Below are 26,276 nucleotides of genomic sequence, written 5' to 3'. Positions count from 1 at the left end.
GTTGCTGGCGGATTAGCAGCCTGCCTGCATGAGTGAGGCAGGCCCGAGCTGGTGGTGGGAGGGAGGGAGGGAGGGAAGGGTGATAGGTGGGAGGGAGGGAGGGAGGGAGGGAGGGGGGAGATATCTCGTTGATGGTGTGAGGGGGGAGAGAGGGGAAGGGAAGGGGTGGTCTCAGCATGTGAAGGCCAGGGCCTTGCAGAAAGCTTCCCCTCAACCTGAGACGTCTGTCCGACTCTCCTCCCAGTGAGGGAGGGAGAGATGAGAAGGGAGCAGAGGGAAGAGAGCAGTGGGGGAAAGGGAGGAGAGGAGGGGGGGTAGAGGGAGAAGAGGGGGGGAAAGGGGAGGGGGAGATAACAGATTAATGAATAGCTCACCGAGGGGCTCCAGTGGTTAAAGAGATGGACATGGGGGAGAGACAGAGGACGGGGGGGGGGGGGGGGGGGGGAAGGGAGAGTGATATCCCCCCCCCCAACCCAAGGGTGATATGTGTGTTAAAACAAGCAACAGTTAAAGAGTTGCTCTACAGATGATCCTTTTTAATCCAGAACTGATTGAGAGTCTGTAGCTGGGTATTGCTGGTGTCGTTTGGCCCATGGTTCCCAGTCCCCACCTTCACCCTTGCCTCGCACCCTCTCAAATCTACTCTCACCCCTCCGTCACCCCTACTCCCACCCTCACCTCTTACCCTCATTCCTACCCCACACCTCTACCCGCACTCTCACCCTGCCATCTCTCACCCCAACTCCCACCCTTTCCTCCACTACCATTCCCTCTCACTCCCCTCCCCCCCTCCCTCTCTCACACCCCACCCTCACCCCTCCCCTGCCTCACACCGCCACACACTCCCCTCACCTCCTGCCCTCTCCCTCAGGTACAGCAGGCAGTGAAGAAAGCTAATGGCAAGTTGGCCTTCATAATGAGAGGCATTGAGCATAGGATCAAAGAGGTCCTTCTGCAGTTGTGCAGGGCCCTGCTGAGACCACACCTGGAGTATTGTGGGCAGTTTTGGTCCCCTAATTTGAGGAAGGACGTTCTTGCTATTGAGGGAGTGCAGCGTAGGTTCACAAGGTTAATTCCCGGGATGGCGAGACTGTCATATGACAAAAAAATTGAACGACTGGGGTTGTATGCACTGGAATTTAGTAGGATGAGAGGATGAGAGCTGTTAGGGTTAGTGGAATCAAGGGACATGGGGAGAAGGCAGGACTGGGGTACTGATTGTGATCAGCCATGATCACATTGAATGGCAGTGCAGGCTCAAAGGGCCGAATGGCCTACTCCTGCACCTATTTTCTATGTCTATATCTATCACCCACCGCCCTAACCCCCCCACCCTCACCACCACCCTCACCACCGCCCTCACTCCTTCTGCACTAAAGCTGTTTTAGTACTTCTGAGGCTGTCTGGGGTTTACATTTTACTGCGTTGGTTGTCGGCAAACTGTCTCACTGTGTTGTAAGAGGAGTGGGGCGGTGGGGTTAATGGACACACTGCGTCACAGCTCCAGAGATTCGGATTCGATCCTGACTACAGGTGCTGCCTGTGTGTTGAATTTGTATATTCTCCCTGTGACCATGTGGGTTTCCTCCGGGTGTTCCGGTTTGCTCCCACATCCCAAAGACATGTGGTTCAGTGGGTTAATTGCTCTCTATATATTGCCCCTAGTGTGAAGATTAGAACTGTCCGGAACAGGCCCTTCGGCCCACAATGTCCGTGCCGTGAGGCTGTTAAACTAATCTCCCCAGCCTGTACCCGATCCATATCCCTCCAATCCCTGCATAACCACATGTCTCTTAAATACCACTGCCTCCATCACCACCCGTGGCAGCACGTTCCACGCCCCCCAGCACGCTCTGTGTAAAACACATGCCTCACTTTAAATGTTGCAGGCTAGGATTGTATTCCTGTGAATGCAGGAGGCTGAGGGGTGATCTTGTAGAGGTGTATAAAATCATGAGGGGAATAGATAGGGTCAATGCACAGAGTCTTTTATCCAGAGCAGGGGAATCATGAACCAGAGGACATGGGTTTAAGGTGAGAAGGGAAAGATTTAATAGAAACCTGAGGGGTGACTTTTTCACACAGATGTTGGTGGATATATGGAACGAGCTGCCAGAGGAGGTAGTTGAGGCAGCTAGCAGAGCAACATCTAAAATAGATTTGGACAGGTGCAAAGTCCTTGTTCATCTGTCTATGAACGTAAGCATGCAGGTACAGCAGGCAATGAAGAAAGCGAATGGCGTGTTGGCCTTTATAACAAGAGGAGTCAAGTATAGGAGCAAAGAGGTCCTTCGGCAGTTGTACAGGGCCCTGGTGAGACCACACCTGGAGTATTGTGTGCAGTTTTGGTCCCCTAATCTGAGGAAGGACATTTTTGCTATTGAGGGAGTGCAGCGTAGGTTTACAAGGTTAATTCCCGGGGTGGCGGGACTGTCATATGCTGAGAGAATGGAGCGGCTGGGCTTGTACACTCTGGAGTCTAGAAGGATGAGAGGGAATCTTATTGAAACATATAAGATTGTTAAGGGTTTGGACACGCTAGAGGCAGGAAACATGTTCCCGATGTTGGGGGAGTCCAGAACCAGGGGCCATAGTTTAAGAATAAGGGGTAAGCCATTTAGGACGGAGACGAGGAAACACTTTTTCTCACAGTGAGTTGTCTGTGGAATTTTTGATTCTGTGGAGGCTGGTTCTCTGGATACTTTCAAGAGAGAGCTAGATGGGGCTCTTAAAGATAGCGGAGTCAGGGGATATGGGGAGAAGGCAGGAACGGGTTAGTGTTTGAGGATGATCAGCCATGATCACATTGAATGGAGGTGCTGGCTCAAAGGGCCGAATGGCCAACTCTTGCGTCTATTGTCTAAGATAGGGGAGGTTTAGTGGGATACGGGCCACATGCGGGCAGGTGGGACTAGTGTACATGGGGCATGGTGGTCGGCATGGAGGAATTGGGCCGAATGACTCTATGACTCCAGCCCCTGCCAGATGGCCTACAGGGTAAGCTGCAGTATCCTCAGCTCCTGAAGTTCAAGACCCTCGGTGGCCCTGACCGCACCTACAGCATGTAGTGGCGTTGTCACTTGTGGAAGCTTCCTGCGCACAGATTGGCTGCCTGGCTTCCTACACCACAACACTCACTACACTCTGTTGTCGCCAATTCACTTTGAGAAGTCCTGAGAGAGGCACGAAGGACACCGTGGAATATAGAACGGTGGAACACAAGAATAGACCCTTCGGCCCACAATGTCCATGCCAAACATGATGCCAAAACCAACTCTAAAGGACGTACACAAAAGGCTGGAGTAACTCAGCGGGTCAGGCAGCAATCTCTGGAGACAAGGAATAGGTGACTTTTCGGGTTGAGACCCTTTTTCGGAAGAATATACCTTTAGAAAGGAGATGAAGAAGAATTTCTGTACAGAGGGTGGTGAATCTGCGAAATTCATTGCCACAGGCAAGTCATTGAGTATTTTTAAAGCAGAGATTGACAGATTCTTGGTTAGTTAGAGGGTCAAAGGTTACGTGGAGAAGTCAAGAGAATGGGGTTGAGAGGGAAAAATAGATCTGCCACGATTAAATGGCAGAGTAGACTTGATGGGCTGAATGGCCTAATTCTTTGCCTTTGTCATGAAATTATGAACATATCTGCCTGCACGTAATCCATATCCCTCCATTCCCTGCATATCTACGTCAAAAACTGCTTTGAACCCCACTCGCATATCTGTCTCCACCACCACCCCCAGCAACACGTTGAAGACTTCCTTTTGGCCCCTCCTGCCCCTGTCACCTCCACGAGACTGCGTCACTCGGATATCTCCCGCTTCTCCATTCCCTGCCTCTTCCTCCAGCGCTGATACCCATGTCTTCCACTGCTTTGGCCCCCAGCTTTGGAATTGCCTGGAGAAATCTCTCAACCTCTCCCACCTCCCTCCAACCAAGCCTCTGATAAACCTTGTGTGAGGCAGCGCGGGACATTCTGCTGCACCAAATCATTGGCCATTTTTAAAGCGGAGATTGGCAGGTTCGTGATTAGTAAGGGTACCAAAGCGTGCAGGGGGAAGGCAGGAGAATGGGTTGAGAGGCAAAGACAGATCAGCCATGATTGAATGGCGGTCAAACCTGTGCCCTAAATCTGCTCACCAGACTGATTCCTGGGATGTCAGGTTCACCAGACTGACTGATTCCTGGGATGTCAGGTTCACCAGACTGATTCCTGGGATGTCAGGACTTTCATAGGAAGAAAGACTGGATAGACTCGGTTTGTACTCGCTAGAATTTAGAAGATTGAGAGGGGATCTTATAGAAACTTACAAAATTCTTAAGGGATTGGACAGGCTAGATGCAGGAAGATTGTTCCCGATGTTTGGGGAAGTTCAGAACAAGGGGTCACAGTTCTGTGCTTTAAGGATAAGGAGGAAATCTTTTAGGACCGAGATGAGGAAAACATTTTTCACACAGAGAGTGGTGAATCTCTGGACAGAGTACCCTCGCTGTAGTAACCCTTCCTCCCAAGTCAAGCTGCATGGCTCAGTAGCAAGGTAAAGCTCAGCAATAGTCATTACTACTGGTTAGATTATGTTTAAATTTATTAATGTCACGTGTACCGAGGTACAGTGCAAAAGCCTTGTTTTGCATGCTATCCAATCAGATCAGATAATGCTCTACAGAAATGCAATCAAGTCAAACTCAAGTACAATAGGTAGAACCAAGGGGAAGATACAGAGTGCGGAATTGTAGCTCCTCAGTTCCAAAGACAAAGTCCAATGTGCACAATGGGGTAGAGGTGAATTGGGCAGAACCCTAGCTTATGGAAGGACTGTTTAGAAGCCTGATAACAGAGGGGAAGAAGCTGTTCCTGAGTCTGGTGGTGAGGGCTTTTGAGCTTCTGCACCTTCTTGCCAGATGGGAGCGGGTGAAAGAAGGAATGACCGGGGTGGGACTAGTCTTTGTTCATGTTGGCTGCTTTTCATAGACAGCGTGAAGGACATTAGCAATGTTCTCGGGGACAGATGGGATTACAGCTCGTTTGGAGGAGGCGGGGAACAGAAGGCTGTGGTTGATGTTTGGATGGTCAGTAATGCGGATTGCACCCGGGACTGTTTATGTGTTGGGTGTCTGTGAAATTGTTCTTTTAGCCCTGTGAGGTGGACTGTACTGCTAAAGTTCAACACGCTGACTGCATGCTGCCACCAAGTCACGAGTGTTTAATTGTCGTATGTACCGACAATGGAACAATTCTTACTTGCTGCAGCTTAACAGACCATAATAGTGCAAAACCAAAGTCCGTAGTGCAACCAAAGACACAGTCTGTAAACGATCGCAGTTGCTGAGGTTAGTGTTGTGCAGTGTTCAAGAGCCTGATGGTTGCTGGAAAGAAGCTGTTCTTGAACACGGTTTTCAGGCTCCTGTACCTTCTTCCCGATGGTGGCAGCGAGATGAGAGCGTGGCCAGGGTGGTGTGGGTCTTTGATGATGCCGGCTGCCTTTACGAGGCAGCGCCTCCTGTAGATCGTTTCGATGGTGGGGAGGTCAGTACCCGTGATGGACCGGGCAGTGTCCACCACTCTTGTCATCTCCATTATTCCTGGGCGTTCGTTCGAGTTACTGAACCAGGCCGTGATGCAAGCAGTGTGTGTGTGCTCTCTGCCATACACCTGTAGAATTGTGGAGACCGGTGCTGAGTGGAGAGAGAATGTGTCCGTATCTCAGGTGTGGTCTTTCAGGGAAAATCAAGTTGAAGCCCTTCTTGTTTTCCCAGTTACTGCCCTAACGCAGGCCAGGTCAGTTTCATTTGTCCTTTAGCTTCCTAGGTTCTGGGTTATGATTGCCACAAGTACCGAGGTACAGTGAAAAGCCCGTTCCAGATCAGATCAGATAATACTGAAGAAAGACACAAAATGCTGGAGTAACTCAGCGGGGCAGGCAACATCTCTGTAGAGAAGAAATGGGTGACGTTTTGGATCGAGATCCTTCCTCGGACTCGACCCGAAACGTCAACCACTCCTTCTCTCCCGAGGCGCTGCCTGTCCCGCTCAGTTACTCCAGCATTTTGTATCTATCTTCGGTGTAAACTAGCGTCTGCAGTTCATTCCTACACAGATCAGATACCATACATAGATACAATCAGTTCAAGTCTTTGATTATGTTGGCTGCTTTCCCAAGGCATCGTGAAGTGTGGATGGAGGTGATGGTGGGGAGTCTGGTTTGTGTGGACTGGACTTGATCTTGCACTAAACATTAATCCCTTGATCCTGTCATCGTGGACGGTTTGATTGTATTCATGTATAGTCTTTACGCTGACAGGATAGCACACAATAAAAAAGCTTTTCACTGTACCTCGGTAAACTAGGTGGTAAAGAATGGACAAGGTATACTTGCCATTGTTGCTCAGGGCATGGAATAAAAGTCAGAAAGTCACAATGCATCTCGATAACACTTTCGTCAGGCTGCCTTTGCAATATTGGGTGCTACTCTGTACAGGAAGAATGCAGAATCTTTGGAGAGGGTTCAGAAGAGGTTTACCAGAATGCAGCCTAGTAACAAGATATAGTGAAAAACTTTGTCTTCCAAGTCATACCGTACATAAATATAATCAAGCCAACAGGTATTGCAAAGAGAAAAAACACCAGAGTGCTGAATATAATGTTATAGCGTTAGTTGCAGAGGGGGAAAAAGTGCAAGATCTCCAGAGATGTAGGTTGGAAGATCGGGACTACCCCCTAGCTTATAGGAGGACCGTTCAATGGGCTGATAGCAGCGGGGAACAAGCTGTTCCTGACTCCTCGATGTAGACACAAGGAACTGCAGATATTGGATCTTGCATAGAACACAGAGTGCTGGAGTAACTCAGTGGGTCAGGCAGCATCCCTGGGGGACAAGGATAGGTGATGTTTTGGGTTGGGACCTTTCTCAGAATCATTTAATTGAATTCTCCAATTTTAGGTAACTAATTTACAAACACCCATTTCTCCCCACCCATGTCCCGTGTCCCCCTGTACCTCTGTCCCCTTTCCCCTGTAATCCTTCCACTGGCTTCACATTTCACCCATTTCCCTCCTTATCTCTTTATCATTCTTTTTTCTATCATTTCTGACATTTGTCCAACCATCAGGCAATCAAATCCCCCCCCCCCCTTCTCCCCCCCCCCCCATCACCTGTATCCACCTGTCACTCCCCCGGCTTTGTCCTGCCCCTGGTCTCTTCGGCCTTTCTCCCAAGCCCCACCCCCCCCACTCATCACAATCAGTCTGAAGACGGGTCCCGACATGAAACATCACCTATCCATGTTCTCCAGAGATGCTGCCCGACCTGCTGAGTTGTGCCAGCGCTTTATTTTGCAAACCAGCATCTGCAGTTCCTTGTATCAACCAGTCGTCATCTTGTACTTCGTTTTTTTTAGTATGGTCTAGAGATACAGCGCGGAAACAGGCCCACCAGGTCAGCGCCAACCAGCGATCCCCGCACATTAACACTATCCTATACCCACTGGGGACAATGTTTACATTTACCAAGCCAATTAACCTGTAGGTCTTTGGAGTGTGGGAGGAAACCAAAGATCTTGGTGAAAACCCAGGCAGGTCACGGGGAGAACATACAAACTCCGTACAGACAGCACCCGTAGTCGGGATCGAACTCGGGTCTCCGGCGCTGCATGCGCTATAAGGCTGCAACTGTACCGCTGCGCCAACTTGCCGCCCTTTCCCACAGTCAAATCTGAGGAATCCAATTAGCTGCTTGTGTTTGTTATGCATTATATAGGAGCAGTGATGTTCTACTGCAGTTGTACAGGGTCTTGGTGAGACCACACTTGGAGTATTGCGTACAGTTTTGGTCTCCTAATCTGAGGAAAGACATTCATGCCATAGAGGGAGTACAGAGAAGGTTCACCAGACTGATTCCTGGGATGGCAGGACTTTCATACTCGCTAGAAATTTAGAAGATTGAGGGGGGATCTTATAGAAACTTACAAAATTCTTAAGGGGTTGGACAGGCTAGATGCAGGAAGATTGTTCCCGATGTTGGGGAAGTCCAGAACAAGGGGTCACAGTTTAAGGATAAGGGGGAAATGTTTTAGGTCCGAGATGAGGAAAACATTTTTCACACAGAGAGTGGTGAATCTCTGGAATTCTCTGCCACAGAAGCTAGTTGAGGCCAGTTCATTGGCTATATTTAAGAGGGAGTTAGATGTGGCCCTTGTGGCTAAAGGGATCAGGGGGTATGGAGAGAAGGCAGGTACAGGATACTGAGTTGGATGATCAGCCATGATCATATTGAATGGCGGTGCAGGCTCGAAGGGCTGAATGGCCTACTCCTGCACCTATTTTCTATGTTTCTCTTATGATTTATCTGTGTTTTGACTTCCTGGTTTCTCTGTGAACTTCATTATGCTTCCCAGTCCTGGAAGCTCGGCCTAACACCAAACATCCCCAGGCTCTTTAGGAAGAAAGTGTGGGAAGGATGTGGAGGCTTTGGATAGGGTGCAGAGGAGATTTACCAGAATGACTCCTGGATTCGGTCGAAGGAGAGGTTGGCCAAAGTTGGATTGTTTTCCCTGGGGCATCGGTTGAGAGGAGACATGGTAGAACTATATAAACCATGAGAGGAATATTTGCAAGGGAAGGCGGGATATGGATCACATGCTGGCAGAGGAGATTAATTTGACTTGGTGTCATGTTGGGCATGGATATTGTGGGCCAATGGAGCTGTTCCTATGCTGCACCATCCTATGTGAAGGAAGGAACTGTAAATGCTGGTTTAAACGGAAGATAGACACACAATGCTGGAGTAACTCAGCGGGACTGGCAGCATCTCTGGAGGGAAGGAGTGGGTGACGTCTCGGGTCGAGACCCTTCTTCAGACTGATGTCAGGGGAGAGGGAGATACATAGATAAGAAAGTGTAAGGTGTGAAAATAGGACAAACGGAATGGCGATCAAGGAAAATGTAGAATAGATCATTGTTCGCTGGGGGAAGCTACCAACATCGAAGCAAACAGAGATAAAATGTATTTGGGTGCAGTAAGACTGGTTGGAGAACTGGGAAGGGGGAGGGATGGGGAGAGAGAGGGAAAGCAAGGGTTACTTGAAGTTAGAGAAGTCAATGTTCATACTGCTGGGGTGTAAGCTGCCCAAGCGAAATATGAGGTGCTGTTCCTCCAATTTACGCTGGGCCTCACTCTGACAATGGAGGAGGCCAAGGACAGAAAAGTCAGTGCGGGAATGGGAGGGGGAGTTAAAGTGTTTAGCAGATTGTGTGTACTGTCCTATGTCCTCCTTGTATCTCGTGCAGGCAGTGGTGATCAGTTTATCAGAGCATCGTGTTTGGCACAGACATTATGGGCCGAAGGGCCTGATCCTGTGCTGTACTGCCCTGTGAATGCAGTGTTCTCCTCGGGATGGCGGTGGGGGGGTCGCTGGCGGTGAGTGGCGTGCCACGGACGTTTTGGCGAGGAGCAGAGCAGGCCAGTGCCGGGGCGTGTTGGCGGTTGTCGGCACGTGTTCGGCCTCCACTGATTGTCCCTCCTCTCCTTCCAGGGTGTTCGTCTAAGTCGTTCAAGCTGTACTCGCCGAAGGAGCCCCTCAACGGCAACTCATTCCCTCCCTTCCACCCAGGCAGCATGCTGGATCGCGATGTCGGGTAAGAGAGATGGGCAGGGAATTCCTCCACTGGGTGGTGTGGGCAGGTCTTTGATGATGCTGGCTGACGTCTCGAGGCAGCGCCTCCAGTAAATCCCCTCGATGGTGGGGAGGTCACTGCCCGAGATGGACCGGGCCGTGTCCACCACTCTCTGCCGTCGCCTGCATTCCTGGGCGTTCGAGTTGCCGAACCAAACCGTCATGCAACCAGTCGGTGTGCTCTCTACTGTACACCTGTAGAAGCTCAATAGAGTATTCATCAACATATCCAATCTCCTCAGTCTTCTGGAGAAGTAGAGGCATTGATGAGCTTTCTTAGAGATTGCCTCAACGTGCTTGGCCCGGGACAGATCTCCAAAGGCATGCACGCCCAGGAACTATTCATGCAAATTGTTGATATGAACAGCTGAGTACCATGACTAAATGTGTAGGAAGGAACTGCCAAACACTTTAACTCTCCCTCTCATTCCCACACTAACCTTTCTGTCCTGGGCCTCCTCTACTGTCAGAGTGAAGCCAAGTGCAAATTGGAGGAACATCGCCTCATATTTCACTTGGGCAGTTTACATCTCAGTGGTATAAACGGTGATTTCTCTATCTTCAAATAACCCCTGCATTCCCTCTCCTTTACCCCCACCCCTTCCCCAACCCTAGTCATCCACCGTTCGAATCCTTGTACCCCTCTCGTCTTCAGATTCAGATTCCCTCTACAGAGACAACGAAATGTTGACCCCTTCTTCACCCCTTCCCCAGCCAACAATGAGCTATTATGGGCTCCACCCTTCCTTGGTCATCTGTTGCCATCCCTGAGTTTTTCTGGCCTTTTCCCTACCTTCAGATCCACCCCCACTTTACTTTCAGTCTGAAGGCGGGTTCTGACCTGAAATGTCACTCCAGAGATGCAGCCTGACCCGCTGAGTTACGCCAGAACTTGAGTTCCCAGACTGTTTCCTACGGCAGCCTGCAAATCCCGATTAAAAACTAACATTCATTCTCACTTTTTATCCACTAACCAATCCAAAATCCAGATCTGACCCAAAACATCACCTATCCATGTCTTCCAGAGATGCTGCTTGACCTGCTGAGTTGCTGCAGCACTCTGTGTTTTGTTTTGTAATTCAGCAGGTTGCCTACATCTAAATAAACTCTTTCTAATGCCCCCACACACTCTCTTGCTATCATTTCCAATAACTTATGTTCTACCCCCTTAATATTAGGTATTACCTGGGAACAGCAGCTGTAGTATTGGTTCATTATTGTCAAATTGACCCAGTTCTCAGGAACTGAGGGATGTCCAGCTGTGGTACCGCAGGTGGCCAGACGGTGGAGCTCTTGAACGCTGCACGGTGTCAGTCCGCCACACGGGGGCGCTCACGAGCAGCGCCGCCCCCGTTGACCATACGCGGCTCTGCAGCTCGGAATGCCGCCGCAACGCCACAATCTGGCCTGATGAGGTAGTGCAGCCCCATAGAGAACTACATTCATGTTACTGAACCAAACCCCCCTCTCTCTTCCCCTCCCCCCTCTCTTCCCCCCCCTCTCTCTTCCCCTCCCCTCTCTCTTCCCCTCCCCTCTCTCTTCCCCTCCCCTCTCTCTTCCCTCTCTCTCCCCCCTCTCTCTCCTCCTTCCCTCTCTTCTCCCCCTCTCCTGACCTGCTGAGTTACTCTAGCGCTTTGTGTCTTAGAAGTAAATGTTAATGGAAAGGATGGTGAAAATTCCTGAGTGTTATAATATTCTCTCTTTTGTCTTGGTCCTCACAGTCCTACACCAATGTACCCTCCAACATACCTGGAGCCTGGTATAGGGTAAGTGACTGGTGTGTAGACAGACACAGCGGGGAGGTGGGTGAGTGCCATGGGAGTGTGACATTGGAGCCAGGAGACTAGGACAACACTAGAGACCCGGGTTCAATCCTGACCTTGGGTGCTGTCTTTACGGAGTTTGTACGTTCTCCTTGTGTCCGCGTGGTTTTCACCGGGTTTTCTCCTACATTTCAAAGATGTGCGGGCTTGTAGGATGTGTAAATTGTAAATTATCCCTCGTGTGTAGGATAGTGCTAGTGTACAGGGGTGATTGCAGGACAGCGCGGACTCGCTGGGCCGAAGGGCCTGTTTCCGCCCTGTGCCTCTATAAAGTCTAAACTTTCCCCAACTTGCCTGCAGACACAAAATGCTGGAGTAACTCAGTTGGGACAGATCAGCATCTCTGGAGAGAAGGAATGGGTGACGTTTCGGGTCGAGACCCTTCTTCAGACGGGAGGGGGCGGGACAAAGATAGAATGTAGTCGGAGACAGTAAGACTGGTGGGAGAACTGGGAAGGGGGGAGGGGATGGAGAGAGAAAACAAAGGCTATCTCAAGTTAGAGAAATCAATGTTCATACCGCTGGGTGTAAACTACCCAAGCGAAATATGAGTTGCTGTTCCTCCAATTTGCGCTGGGCCTCACTCTGACAATGGAGGAGAGAATGGTCTCTGCGGAAAGCAGAAAGGGGTGCAGATGGGAAGATGTGGCCAGTAGTGGGATCCCTTTGGAGGTGGCGAAAATGTTGGAGGATTATATGCTGTATGCCACGGCTGATGGGGTGGAAGGTGAGGACAAGGGGGACTCTGTCCTTGTTACGAATGGGAGGAGGGGGAACAAGAGCGGACCCTAGTGAGAGCCTCATCTATAATGGGAGAGGGGAACCCCCATTCCCTAAAGAAGGAGGACATCTCCGATGCCCTGTTATGGAAAACATCCTGGGCGCAGATGCAGCCTAGACGGAGGAACTGGGAGTAGGGGAAGCAGGAGGGGAAGAAGTGTAGTCAAGATAGCTATGGGAGTCAGTGGGCTTTGTGGTAGATGTTGGTCAATAGTCTGTTTCCTGTGATGGAGACGGAGCAAGATGGAAATTAGTGGTGAAGTGGTGAACTTGCCTGTGCCAATATCCGCGCCAAACACGATGCCAGGTTAAACTAATCTCCGCTGCCTGCATGTGATCCATAGTCATCCATCCCCTGTATATCCATCTGCCTATCCAAACGCCTCTTATGCACCACTATCACATCTACCTCCAGCACCACTCCTGGTAGCACATCCAGGCATTCCCCACTCCCTATGGATAGAAACTTGCCCACACATCTCCTTTAAACTTTGCCTCTCTCACCTTAAAGCTATGCCCTCTAATATTTAACATTTCCACTATGGGGTGGGGGAAGAGGGTAGTTTACAAGTTGTAGGAGTAGAATTCGACCATTCGGCCCATCGAGTCTACTCTGCCATTCAACCATTGCCTCCTAATCCCATTTCCCTGCCTTCTGCACTAACCCTTGACACCCGTTCTAGTCCAGGATTTTTCTCTCTCTGCCTTAAAAATATCCACTGACTTGGCCTCCACAGCCCTATAGGGCAATGGGTTCCACAGATTAACTACCCTCTGATTGAAGAAGTTCCTCCTCATCTCCTTTGTAAAAGAGCGCCCTTTCATTCTGAGGCCATGACCTCTGGTCCTAGACTCTCCAAGCAGTGGAAACATCCTTTCCACATCCACTCTATCTATGCCTTTCATTATTCTGTAAATCTCAATGAGATTCCCCTCAACCTTCTCCTCAACCTTCTAAACTCCAGCGAGTAGAGGCCCAGTGCTGTCAAACGCTCATCATTTGCTAACCCGCTCACTCCTGGAAGGTTCTGACAGTTCACCGTCTGAGAGTTGACTGATTCCGATCAGAGTTTACTGGCAAAACCCAGGCAAAGGATTAAACTTGGAATCCGCCTCCAAGAGTTTAATTGCCTACGTACCAAGAATGGAACAATGAAATTCTTACTTGCTGCAGCTTAGCGGACCTATAAACGCATACACATTTAAAAAAAGTTTTTAAAAATTGGTAACCTCAGTACTAGTGGGGGAAAATAAACTGAAGTCTTAGTGCAACCAAAGGCCGTCCATAGTTCATAGTATGTATAAGATGATGAGGGGAATAGGTTGGGCAGGCGAGGGGTTTATTCCTCGCAGTGCAGGAGGATGAGGGATGATCTTATAGAGGTGTATAAACTCACAAGAGGAATAGATAGGGTAAATGCAGTCTTTTTAGCCAGAGTAGGGGAATCAAGAACCAGAGGACATGGGTTTAAGGTGAGAAGGGAAAGATTTAATAGGAACCTGAGGGGCGACTTTTTTTTGCTCAGAGAGTGGTGGGTATATTAAACAAGCAGCCAGAGGATGTAGTTGAGGCAGGTACTATAACAGCATTTAAAAGACAGGTACATGGATAGGAAAGGATATGAGCCAAACGCAGGCAGGTGAGATGAGTGTAGTAGATGGGCCATCTTGGTTGGCATGGGCCAGTTGGCCTAAGGGTCTGTATGACTCTATTGTGGTTGGTGTTGGTGTGCACGGGCTGGGCAGCGGGTCTGAGGGAGGAGGTGTCAGCGGCGGCGCGGGAGAGGGGGCTCTGGGGTGAGAGGTGTGGGTGACAGTGGGTGCTCTGTTCCCTCTCAGGAGACACACACCCTACATGAACCAGACTGACTACAGGATATTCGAGCTCAACAAACGCCTACAGAACTGGGCAGAGGTAAGACCATCGCTGTTACTGTCTGCATGGGGTCAGACACAGAGTGAAGCTCCCACACACACACACACACACACGCACACGCATGCGCACACACACACGCGCACACACACGCATGCACACACACACACGCATGCGCACACACACACGTATACACACACATACACACACACACATATACACACACACACACACACACACACACACACACACACATATACGCACACACGCGCACACACACACTCCTAGGGCCGTTCCGTGTCGCTGAGAGGCGAGTACTGTACAGTCTGCTCCTGCACACTCTACACTTCCTCACCCTCGTCTTCTGTCCGGACACGCCCTGGCGGTCCGAGTTACCACCTGACAGCGGGAGTGGTCCTCAGTGTAGATCTCTCTAAGGGAGTCCTCCCTCTTTACATCGGGGACCTGGGGTGGAGAGTGTTGCACATGGCAGTGGCCTGTAGCAGACACTTGAAGAGACCGTGTTCCACATCTACATGCAGTGTGAGGTTGCAGCCGCTGTACGACTATCTGAAGGGGCTGCTCCTCAAGTATTGGCTACATTTTAGCCCCCACGCTCCTGATGTTTGGGCACCCGGTACTGAGGTGGGGGGATCTCCCTGTCTGTCTGCTCCTGGGCCTGGCCAAGATGGCCATTCGCGGGTCTAGGCAACGGGCAGTCGACGGCCACACAGAGGTCGGCTGCCTGCCCCTTTTCCGGGCCCACGTCCGTGAAAAGGGAACATGCGGTGTCCATGGGGACATAGAAACATAGAAAACAGGTGCAGGAGTAGGCCATTCGGCCCTTTGAGCCTGCACCGCCATTCAATATGATCATGGCTGATCATCCAACTCGGTATCCCATACCTACCTTCTCTCCATACCCCCTGATCCCTTTAGCCACAAGGGCCACATCTAACTCCCTCTGAAATATAGCCAATGAACTGGCCTCGACTACCTTCTGTGACAAAGAGTTCCAGAGATTCACCACTCTCTGTGTGAAAAATGTTTTTCTCATCTCGGTCCAAAAAGACTTCCCTCTTATCCTTAAACTGTGACCCCTAGTTCTGGACTTCCCCAACATCGGGAATAATCTTCCTGCATCTAGCCTGTCCAACCCCTTAAGAATTTTGTAAGTTTCTATAAGATCCCCCATCAATCTTCTAAATTCTAGCGAGTACAAGCCGAGTCTATCCGGTCTTTCTTCATATGAAAGTCCTGACATCCCAGGAATCAGTCTGGTGAACCTTCTCTGTACTCCCTCTGTGGCAAGAATGTCCTTCCTCAGATTAGGAGACCAAAACTGTACGCAATACTCCAGGTGTGGTCTCACCAAGACCTGGTACAACTGCAGTGGAACCTCCCTGCTCTTATACTCAAATCCTTTTGCGGGGACGCTGGGGGCCTTCCGTGAATGCTGGTCACCGCGGGAGGTCGAGTGTATTGTTGATAAAGTTGGCGATATATTAATCTGATGACCGTTTGTTTGTAAACTGTCAACATAGGCAACCTTTGATCGTGTTAATACTCTGTATGTTTGTTTTCATTTTCTGAATAAAAGTATTTGTATAATACAAAGAAAATCTAAAGAGGGGTGAAACACAGAATGAAGCTCCCCCACACACACTCCTGGCCTCTGCACCGTCCCCTTACACATTGCCTTTCAGCCACTGTCTTAATGGAGAAGATTGCTGAGGTTGGGATTTGCAAACCCGAATTAGATTGATGGAATGAGTGTCTCGAACCATATAATCTCCTCCAGTCTCTCTCTCCCCCCCCCCCCCACTCTCGTACACACTCAGTTACTCTGCTCACTCTTCCTTTTGTTACTCGAGACTGTTATTCCTCTCTTTCCCGCGCTCTCTGCCGCGACCTCTAACTGAGCCTCTCTCTCCAGGAGTGTGACAATCTGTGGTGGGACGCCTTCACCACGGAATTCTTCGAAGACGACGCCATGTTGACCATCACCTTCTGCTTGGAAGACGGTCCCAAGCGATACAGTGAGTTCCCTCTCTCCCTCCCTGACCCCCCCCCCCCCCCAGCCGCCAACCTCTGAACTTCCCGGCTACGTAACGCCCCCACATCCCCCAGGGCGAGGCGGGTAGGGGGGAACCACACCATCCTGGGGGGCAGACAAACACCTGACCTTGCCTCACAGCAGAGGCACAAGGAACTGCAGGTGTTGGAAGCTTGAGCAAAACACAGTGTGCTGGAGGAACTCCGCGGGTCAGGCGGCATCTGTGGGGCACTTGGTTAGGTGACGCTTCGGGTCGGGACCCTTCTTCAGACTGATGGAGTAGATCATGATCATAAGTGATAGGAGCAGAATTAGGCCATTCGGCCCATCAAATCTACTCCACCATTCAATCATGGCTAATCTATCTCTCCCTCCTAACCCCATTCTCCTGCCTTCTCCCCATAACCTCTGATACCCATACTAATCAAGAATCTTGCAGGGGGGAAGAAATATCCCTAAGCCTATCCTACAGTCTCTTAAACGCCACTATCGTATCTGCCTCCACCACCACCTCTAGCAGTGTGTTCCAGGCACCCACCGCCCTCTGTGAGACAGACAGAAAAATAAAAACTGCCCCGCACATCTCCTTTAAACGTTGCCCCTCTCATCTTCCAGCTCTGCCTTGTAGTTTTTGACATTTCCACCCTGGGGAACAGGTTCTGACTGTCTACCCTATATCTGCTGCTGGTAATATTCTCCAACCCCCGGCATCAGCAGCCTCTCCAGCTTTCCCCTGCCCTCCCGACGTGATGGGGCAGCATCTGCCGGGGCTATCCCGGGCCGTCGGGCGTGGATGCTGCCCTCTCCTGTGGCCTGATCGCTGTCTGTCCTCTCTGCTCCCACAGCAATCGGGCGGACATTAATCCCCCGCTACTTCCGTAGCATCTTTGAGGGGGGGGCCACCGACCTGTACTACGTGCTCAAACACCCAAAGGAATCCTTCCACAACAACTTTGTGTCCCTCGACTGTGACCAGTGCACCATGGTGACCCAGCACGGCAAGCCCATGTTCACCAAGGTACGGGGGGGGGGGGGGGGGCAGGAAGGGAGGGTCAGGGCACAGGGGGGGGGGGGGGGGCAGGAAGGGTGGTCAGGGCACAATGGGGGGGCAGAAAACAGGGTGGGGGTGGCAAGGAGGGGGGGCAAGGGGGGGGGGGGGGTGGCAGGAAGGGAGGGACAGGGCACAGAAAGGGGGGGGCAGGGTGGAGGGCAGGGGGGGGCGGGGCAAAGGGGAAGGGGGGGGGGGGGGGGAAGGAGGGGGGGGGGACAGTGCACAGGGAGGGGGGGGAAAGGAGGGACGTTTGGGTACATGCGGTTGGGGGGCAGGGGGGTCGTTCAGGCACAAAGAGGAGGGGGGACCGGAGCGAAGGTCTGTATGCAGGTGTAGTGACTAGAGGGGGTTCTGGGCGCAGGGGAGGGGGGGTCTGTACACAGGGGGGGGGGGGGGGGGGGGTCTGGGCTCAGGGATAGACTGAAGGGTTGATGTTTGGCACAGGGGTAGTTTAGCTTAGTCGGGGGTGGGGGGAGGGAGAGGTTTCAGACCAGCACTGACCATGGCTGTGGGCGTTGCAGGTGTGTGTGGAGGGGCGGCTGTACCTGGAGTTCATGTTCGACGACATGATGCGGATCAAGACCTGGCATTTCAACATCCGGCAGCACCGGGAGCTCATCCCGCGGAGCATCCTGGCCATGAACGTGAGTAGCCCCTGTCTCCGCACCCTGCCGCTCGTCATTAGGGGCTGCAGATGCCCCGTGGAAAGCCTGCTGTCGGGCTGCAGCACAGCGTAGGAACCGCTCTGCCCAAAGCTCTCGGCGGCCCCCTCTCCACTGAAGAACATGGACTGGTGACGTTTCAGATGGGGGCCCTTCTTCAGACAGAAGGGTATTCTGTGAATCTGGAGGCACATGCTTCCAAACGTCTACACCTCCTGTATCATCAAACAGAAGAAGGGTCCCAACCCGAAACGTCACCTATCCATGTTCTCCACAGATGCTACCTGACCCGCTGAGTTACTCCAGCACTTTGTGTCCATCTTTAGAAATTGCAGAGGGTTGTGGATGTAGTTCAGTCCATCTCACACACAGACCATCCTCCCCACCATCGACTCCATCCAAACGGCATGCTGCCTCGGGAAATCAGCCGATGTAATCAAAGACTCGCGCCACCCCCGGTCATTCCTCCTTCTCCCTGCTGCCGTCCGGCAGAACGTACAGAAGCTTGAAAGCAAGCACCACCAGACTCTGGAAGAGCTTCTTCCCCTCTGTTATCAGACTTCCGAATGGTACTTCCATAAGCTAGGGTACTGTCAGATTCACTTCTACCCCATGGCGGACATTGGACTTTGTCTCTGGAACTGATTCGCGACAATGCTGAGAACTATATTCTGCATTTCGTATCTTTTCCTTTGCTTTATCTATTGGGACTAAAGTTTGACGTTTGTTTTTATGAATATGTGATAGGATAGCATGCAAAATGAAGCTTCTCACTGCATCTCAAAACACATAACAATAAACTTAAACCTATTATTGTCACGTGTACCGACTTGTAGTGAAAAACTTAGTCTACTTGCTATCCAGTCAAATCCTATTATACGTGAGTACAATCAAGCCGTACACCGGTACAACAGGTAGTGCAAAGAGAAAAATGCCAGAGTGCAGAATTTAGTGTTACAGTTACAGAGAAAGTGCACAGAAAAATAGTGCAAGGTACATAATGAGGTGGATTGGTAGATCAGGTTTAGACCCTAGCTGATGGGAGGATGGTTCCGTTGTCTGATAACAGTGGGGAGAAACTGTTGCTGAATCTGGTGGTACGTGCTTTCAAGCTTTTTATCTTCTGCCCGATAGGAGAGGGAAGTGGGAATGACCAGGGTGTGAGTGGTCCTTGATTACGTTGGCTGCTTTCCCGAGGCGGCGTGAAGTGTAGATGTAGTCGATGGTGTGGGTCGGGTCTATGTGATGGACTGGGTGACTGCAACTTTTTGTGGTCTTGGGCAGAGCTGTTGCCAAACCAAGCTGTGATGCGTGCGGATAATTTCCATCGATAGAAATTTGTACGAGTTGGTGGAGACAGACTGAGCTTCTGCTGAGGAAGTGGAGGCGTTGGCGTGATCTCCATCAGTGCGCTGTGAATGTATCGTTTAGCTCGATGCTGCGTTGGGTCTCGCCGTGCTCGGGACTCACGGCCTGGCCCGTCCTCTGACCATTCCCTGCTCCGTAAGCAAGGGGAGCGGTCCTCGAGTCCTGACAACATCCTTGCGAATCTTCTCTCCCCGCTTTCCAGCTTGACAACATCTTTTCTATAACATGGTGACCAAAACTGAACACAATACTCTTAATTGTGGCCTCACCATACAAGGTCTTGTACAAGGTGTGGGCGATTAATGAGGCCACACTTAAAGAGTATTGTGTTCAGTTTTGGTCACCATGTTACAGGAAAGATGTTGTCAAGCTGGAAAGGGTGTAGAGAAGATTTATGAAGATTCTGCCAGGGCCTGAACTATAAGGAGAGGTTTGGCAGGTGAGGACTTTATTCCTTAGAGTGCAGGAGGATGAAGGGGTTACCTTTATAGAGGTGTATAAAATCTTGAGAGAAATAGATTGGGTGAATGCACATAATCTTTTGCCCAGAGTAGGGGAATCAAGAACCAGAGGATGTAGATTTAAGGTGGGGGGGGTGGGAAGATTTAATAGGAGCCTGAGGGGTAACGTTTTCACACAAAGGGTGATGGGTGGATGGAACGAGCTGCCAGAGGAGCTAGTTGATGCAGGGACTATCATAACATTTAAGAGACATTTGGACAGGTACATGAATAGGAAATGTTTAGAGGGAGTTGGGCCAAACACAGGCAGGTGGGACTAGATGTAGATGGTGCATGGTGGTCGGGGAGGGCAAGTTGGGCCGTCAGACCAGTCTACACTCTGTGGTAACGCTGCTGAGCCTCTCCCCTCTGTGACTCCCACCCCCACAGGCCCAGGATCCACAGATGTTGGACCAGTTATCGAAGAACATCTCGCGGTGCGGCCTGTCCAACTCTACCCTGAACTACCTCCGGGTAAGAGCGCTCAACTCACCTGTTGTATGTTCTATGATGATAGCCTTTTTGGGAAGATACAGTGAATGCAGACAGACAGATGCGCACACACATGCAGACGCGCACACACACACACACACACACACACACACACACACACACACACACACACACACACACACACACACACACACACACACACACACACACACACACACACACACACACACACACACACACGATCAGACTTTTATAAAAGTCTATACCTATAAAAGTATATATCTATATGTGTGTGTGTGTGTGTGCTTGTGTATTCACTGTCCTGTTTAATTTTGCTGATTGTATGCTTCGACTTCACCTTCTCCTCAGCTAACAATGAACCATTTCCTTGACCATTGTCTGCTTTGATCGATCGTTTTCACATCTTATCCTTCCACATATCTCTAGCCTCCCTCTCCCCTGATATCAAATATAATGTTTAGGAAGTACTTTCAGATGCTGGTTAAGACTGAAGATTGACACAAAATGCAGGAGTAACTCAGCGGGTCAGGCAGCATCTTTGGAGAGAAGGAATGGGTGACGTTTCAGGTCGAGAAACAGAGCACTATGTTTACATATCTGTTGTGCTGCCATAAGTAAGAATTTCATTGTTCTGTTTCGGAACATGTGACAATAAAATCCTCTGGATTCTTAACTGACTTTTCTCTTGGTCTCTCCACATCCCCTCTTAAACCCCGACTCTGCCTCTTGCTCCTGTTCCCCTCTCTCACCCCCCCCCCCCCCCCCCCCCCCCCACCCCGCCCCCCTCCCCATCCCCAGCTCTGTGTTATTCTGGAGCCGATGCAGGAACTCATGTCCCGGCACAAAACCTACAGCCTCAGCCCCCGGGATTGTCTCAAGACCTGCCTCTTCCAGAAATGGCAACGGATGGTTGCCCCCCCAGGTACGTGTGTGTGTGTCCCCCCCCACCCCCAACTTCAGTACAGTCCCTCCCTCAGTACAGCCCCTCCCTCAGTACAACCCCTCCTAAAGCATTTAAAAGGATGGGCAGGTACATGGACAGTGATGGTTTACAGAGATGTGGGCAAAACGCAGGCAGGTGGGGCTAGCGTGGGCGGGTTATCTGGATCAGCATGAGCAAGTTGGGCCGAAGGGCCTGTGTGACCGTGTACAAAATTGTGAGAGGAATTGATCGGGTAAACACAGAATCTCTTGCCCAAAGTTGGGGAATCAAGAACCAGAGGACATAGGTTTAAGGTGAGACGGGAAATATTTAATAGGAACCTGAGGGGCAACATGATTATGTGGAATGAGCTGCCGGAGGAGTAGCTGAGGCAGGTACTACCCAACGTTTAAGAAACATCTGGACAGATACATGGATGAAATGTGATTAGATGGATGTGGGCCAAACACAGGCAGATGGGACTAGTGTAGATGGGGTTTGTTGGTCGGTGTTGGCAGATGGGCCGATGGGCCTGTTTCCACGCTGTGTCTCTGTGCCCGCGTGTCTCTGTGACTGTGTCTCTGTGACTGTCTCTGTGACTGTGTCTCTGTGACTGTGTCTCTGTGACTGTGTCTCTGTGACTGTGTCTCTGTGTCTGTGTCTCTGTGACTGTGACTGTGTGTCTGTGTCTCTGTGTGTGTCTGTGTGACTGACTGTGTCTCTGGGACTGTGTCTGTGTGACTGTGTCTCTGTGACTGTGTCTCTGTGACTGTGACTGTGTCTCTGTGACTGTGTCTCTGTGACTGTGTCTCTGTGACTGTGACCCTGTGACTGTGACGGCGTAAGCGGCCTCTGTGTCTCTGTGACTATATCACCATCACCCTACAGCTGAACCTGCCCGTCAACACCTCCCAGCAAGCAGCGTAAGAGGAAGAGTCGGGCGGGAGCACCAGCAGCAGTGGCACCAACTCAACACAGTCAGCAACAGCAAGAAGAAAGCATCGGCCAGCAGCTTCGCCCATCTTCAGTCAGGTGACCGCTGCGCTCGGCGTTCCCCTTCCCATCCACCGTCCCTGCTGCGCCCCCACTCTCCTTGCCCCACCTCTTCCCTTGCCCCCCCTCTCCCCTTCCCCCCCCTCTCCCCTTCCCCCACTCTCCTCCTTCCCCCCTCTCTCCCCACATCACACCTCTCCCCCTGCCCCTGCCCCCTCCCCTCCCCTCCCTTGCCCCTGCTCTCCCCCATTGGGCTGGCTCTGTGCCCGCATCCTTGCATTAGGGGAGGGGGCGGTGAGAGGTGGGGGGATGGGATGCAAGGACAGACACTGATCCCGTGACCGCCTCGTCCCCGACACGCTCCATGACTCCACTGCACATACGTGAAGATGCTTCATGAACATGCGTGGGGGCTTCCATTGTGTGTGTCCCTGCACTCGCCCCCGTGTGAGGGACTGTCTGCACACGCGTGTGACTCTGCACGACGCGTGTGGCTCATGTCTGAGTTTGCATGTGTGTACTACACCGCTCCCCTCCCCTCCCCGCTCTTTTCCTATCCCATCTCCCCTCCTCCACCTCCCCCTCCCGCTCCTACCCTCTCTCTCTGCTTTCTCTTGTTTCTCTCCCCCCCCTCTATACGTGCTCTTCCCTCTCCTCGTCCACTTCCTCAATCTCACTCTTCGCCCCCTCGCATTCCTCTCGCCCCTCGTTCTCCCATCACTGTTCCCTCTCCCCTTCTTCTCCCCTCCTCCTTCCCCCTACTTCCTCTCTCTCTCTCTCTGTTCCCTCTCTTGCTCCTCTCTCCCCAGTTTTCTTATCCCTCTCTCCTTCCTCCTCTCTCCCACTCTTTATCTGTCTTCCTTCTCGCCCCTCTCCTCTCTCCCTCTCTCCTCTCCCTCCCATCTCTAAGCCCTCTCCAACCCCCGTGCCCACAGTGAGCTGAGGCCCGTGTGTGTGTCTCCCCCCTGTGCCCACAGTGAGCTGAGGCCCGTGTGTGTGTGTGTCTCTCTCCCTGCAGGACGTGATGGTGGTGGGGGAGCCCACGCTGATGGGGGGGGAGTTTGGGGACGAGGACGAGCGGCTGATCACGAGGTTGGAGAACACTCAGTACGACGCCACCAACGGCATTGACGACGAGGACAGCTTCAACAACTCGCCCGCGCTGGGGGCCAACAGCCCCTGGAACAGCAAGCCCCCCTCCAGCCAGGAGAGCAAGTCCGAGAACCCCACCTCACAGGCATCGCAGTGAGGGGTGCCCCTTGCCCCGCCATTCCACCCCGAAACGCCCACCGACCTCCAACTCCCTCCCTCCCACCCACCACCCACAGGCAGCAGGGGAGCAGGGAGGGAGAGGGGGTGGGGACAGAGCGGGAGATAGAGGTGGGGGGGGAAGCCACCACACCCAGACCCCCCACCCCCCGCCCCAACACCACCTCACTCTGGACTTTAGACTTTAGAGATGCAGAAACAGGCCCTTCGTCCCCTTTGGTCCGTGCCGACCAGCGATCTCCCCGTACTGGCCTACACGCACCGGGGACAATTTACAATTTATACCCAGGCCAATTAACCCACAAACCTGTAAATCTCTGGAGCGTAGGGGGAAACCGGAGCACCCGGAGAAAACCCACGCGGTCACAGGGAGAATGTACAAACTCCGTACAGACGACACCCATAGTCCGGATCGATCCCGGGTCTTTCGTGCCGTGAGGCAGCAACTCGACCAGCTGCGCTGCCCAATTGGTCACCACACACCAGCTTCCGATTCCCCACGTAGCAAAGTATTTGGGCGACACGGTGGCACGGCGGGTAGTAGAGCTGCTGCCTGTCAGCACCAGAGACCCGGGCACTCCGGTTTCCTCCCACATCACAAAGATGTGCGGGTTTGTAGGGTTAATTGCCCCTCTGTAAATTGCCCCCTAGTGTGTAGGACATGGACGAGAAAGTGGGATAACATTGAACTAGCGTGAACGGGCGATTGATGGTCGGTGTGGACTCGGTGGGATGAAGCGTCTGTTTTCCATGACGTGTCTCTCTGTACTCTCTCGTTGTTCTCCCCAAAAGTTTTTAAAAAAAAAAAAAAAAAGTTGTTGCATCTGAGAAAGATTGAAACCCCTATTCCCCTTCCCCCTTAACTTCACCCTCTCCTTCTCCTAATTCCCCTCACTCTCTCCTCCACGCCCCTCCTCCTCCTCCCTCACTCCTCTTCTGCCCCTCGCCCCTCTCCTCCCCCCTTCCCTTCCCTTTCCCTCACCACCCCTCAATTCCCTCTGCCCCCCTCCCCCACCCTCTCACCTTACCCCCCCCCCCCTCCCCTCCCCCCCTCCATCCCCTCCCCTCCTCCTCTCTGCCCGTGTCCACCCCACACCCATTGGAGGAAATAACTAGCTGCAGCCACAGAGCCATACCGCACGGAAACAGGCCTTTCGGCCCAACTACTCCATACTGTCCAAGCTGGTCCCACCATATCCTTTGCCACCTCTTGACTAGCTGTTCTGGAAGTTTCCATGCCGAGGGAGAGGGGCGTCAGCAGGCATGCGAGGGAGGCTTGAATGGCCGAAGGATCCAGTTCCTGATGGGCCGTTGACCAATCGCAGAAGGGTCTGGGCCAGGGATCCACTTTGGAACCAATCATGACAAAGATGCTGTTAGCCAGGGATCTAGAGAGTTCTGACTGTGGAGAGCAGAGAGGGATCCACTTCTACGGAGGGTCTCTGCATGTGATCTAGCACTGGCGGAGATTTCAAACTGGGATCTACCACAGAGGGATCTACAGCTGTCACGGAGAGCGATCCATCTTGGGATCCACTTTGCTCTAGATCCTTGGCAGGGATCACAGAGGACACTGATAGACAGCCCCTCCACTGGGGATCTACCTCTAATGGAGAACAGTTCATCTGGAGATCTACTCTGCTAATGGTCTGACAGGGATCCACTTCAGGGGGAGTGGTCTCGGCTGGGGATCTAGTGCTAGTGGAGATATCAAATGCTACTGGGTGCTACTACTATTTGTCCGTATCCATCAGGGATCTACTGATCATGGACAGATTCAGTGAGGAATCCGCTTGGTCCCTGGTAGGGATCCACTCTCGGAAGGGGTCAGATGGGGATCTGGTGATGACCAGGAATCAACTACTGGCATGGAGAATCACTCGGGATCCATTCCCAATTATTTGGCTAGGGATCAACTCTGCTAGAGTTCTCTGGTGGGCATCCACTCCTGAGAGCGCTCCTCCACCAGGGATCTACTGGGGCAGAGTGCGATTCAACAAAGGATCCACTTTGCTTGTGGTCTCTGGGGAGGGATCCACCCATGATAACGTTCTCCACACAGGGACCCACTACTGGAGGTACCTGTGCAGGGATCCACTCCCAATAGGAGAGGTCTGAGCCTAGGATCTGGTCTACGATCTGGACAACGGTAGGACTGTGATGCTCCTATGGTTGAGTAGCCTTCCTCCAAAAGGTGGGGTGGGTGACCAATCGCCAGGTGGGTGTGTACCTGTAAGAGGCAGGTGAGGGGAGGGTGGGGGTGAGGAAGGGGAGCGAGGGTTAGTATGAAGAAGGGGAGTTGAGGCGGTGGCAATGGGGAAAAGCAGCAATGAACCAGGACGGGGACTGATGTTGTTGCCCTCCCCCCTCCAAACCTCCCCCCGCTTCTTGGTTTCTAACCCTTCGCCAGAAGGGGTAAAATGGGGCATCTGTGCTGGTGTCTGCACAGTCGTCATCACGGTGTGAGTTCAAGGCAGAGTGAGGACTCGTTGTAAGCTGCCCCAGAGGTTTAATAAATCTGTCTCATCCCTGGCTTCATACGACCTCTCTTCCCCCCAGTACTTCCCCTCCTCTGTACGCTCATTTCCCCTCCCTAAGTCCCACATTTCCTTTTTTTCCCCCCCCCCCCTCTTTCCCCTCCCCCTGCCCCTTTCCACCCTTATCCCTCCCTCTGGCTTTACATTTCACTCCTCTCTCCTTGCCTGACACCCTTTTGTCTCCCTTTCATCTCCAGCCCTTGTCACTTACTCCACCCATCTGCCCATCACCCCCTCACCTGTGTCCAGGGAAGAACTGAAAAAGGATGCCGGCCAGAAACATTCCCTCCCCAGTT

At 51.9% G+C, this 26,276-nt stretch overlaps 1 protein-coding gene across 1 annotated transcript in view; it reads left to right on the top strand.

Moving 5' to 3' along the window:
- Positions 1 to 24,234, top strand: part of ldb1a (LIM domain binding 1a) — a 44,023-nt gene extending 19,789 nt beyond the window's left edge. Inside the window, 12 exon segments of the mRNA XM_055647100.1 lie at positions 9,532 to 9,634; positions 11,394 to 11,438; positions 14,115 to 14,190; positions 16,085 to 16,187; positions 17,050 to 17,222; positions 17,777 to 17,899; positions 20,176 to 20,259; positions 21,058 to 21,181; positions 22,070 to 22,089; positions 22,092 to 22,113; positions 22,116 to 22,219; positions 23,193 to 24,234. Of these exon segments, the coding sequence (XP_055503075.1) occupies positions 9,532 to 9,634; positions 11,394 to 11,438; positions 14,115 to 14,190; positions 16,085 to 16,187; positions 17,050 to 17,222; positions 17,777 to 17,899; positions 20,176 to 20,259; positions 21,058 to 21,181; positions 22,070 to 22,089; positions 22,092 to 22,113; positions 22,116 to 22,219; positions 23,193 to 23,423 (1,208 nt within the window). The 3' untranslated portion in view covers positions 23,424 to 24,234.
- The last annotated feature ends 2,042 nt before the right edge of the window (positions 24,235 to 26,276 follow it).

The sequence above is a fragment of the Leucoraja erinacea genome, chromosome 15 (genome assembly GCF_028641065.1).
Source record: "Leucoraja erinacea ecotype New England chromosome 15, Leri_hhj_1, whole genome shotgun sequence".
Taxonomy (NCBI): Eukaryota; Metazoa; Chordata; class Chondrichthyes; order Rajiformes; family Rajidae; genus Leucoraja; species Leucoraja erinaceus.
The sequence above is the reverse complement of the archived record's forward strand: the minus strand, read 5'-3'. Positions and strand labels throughout refer to the sequence as shown.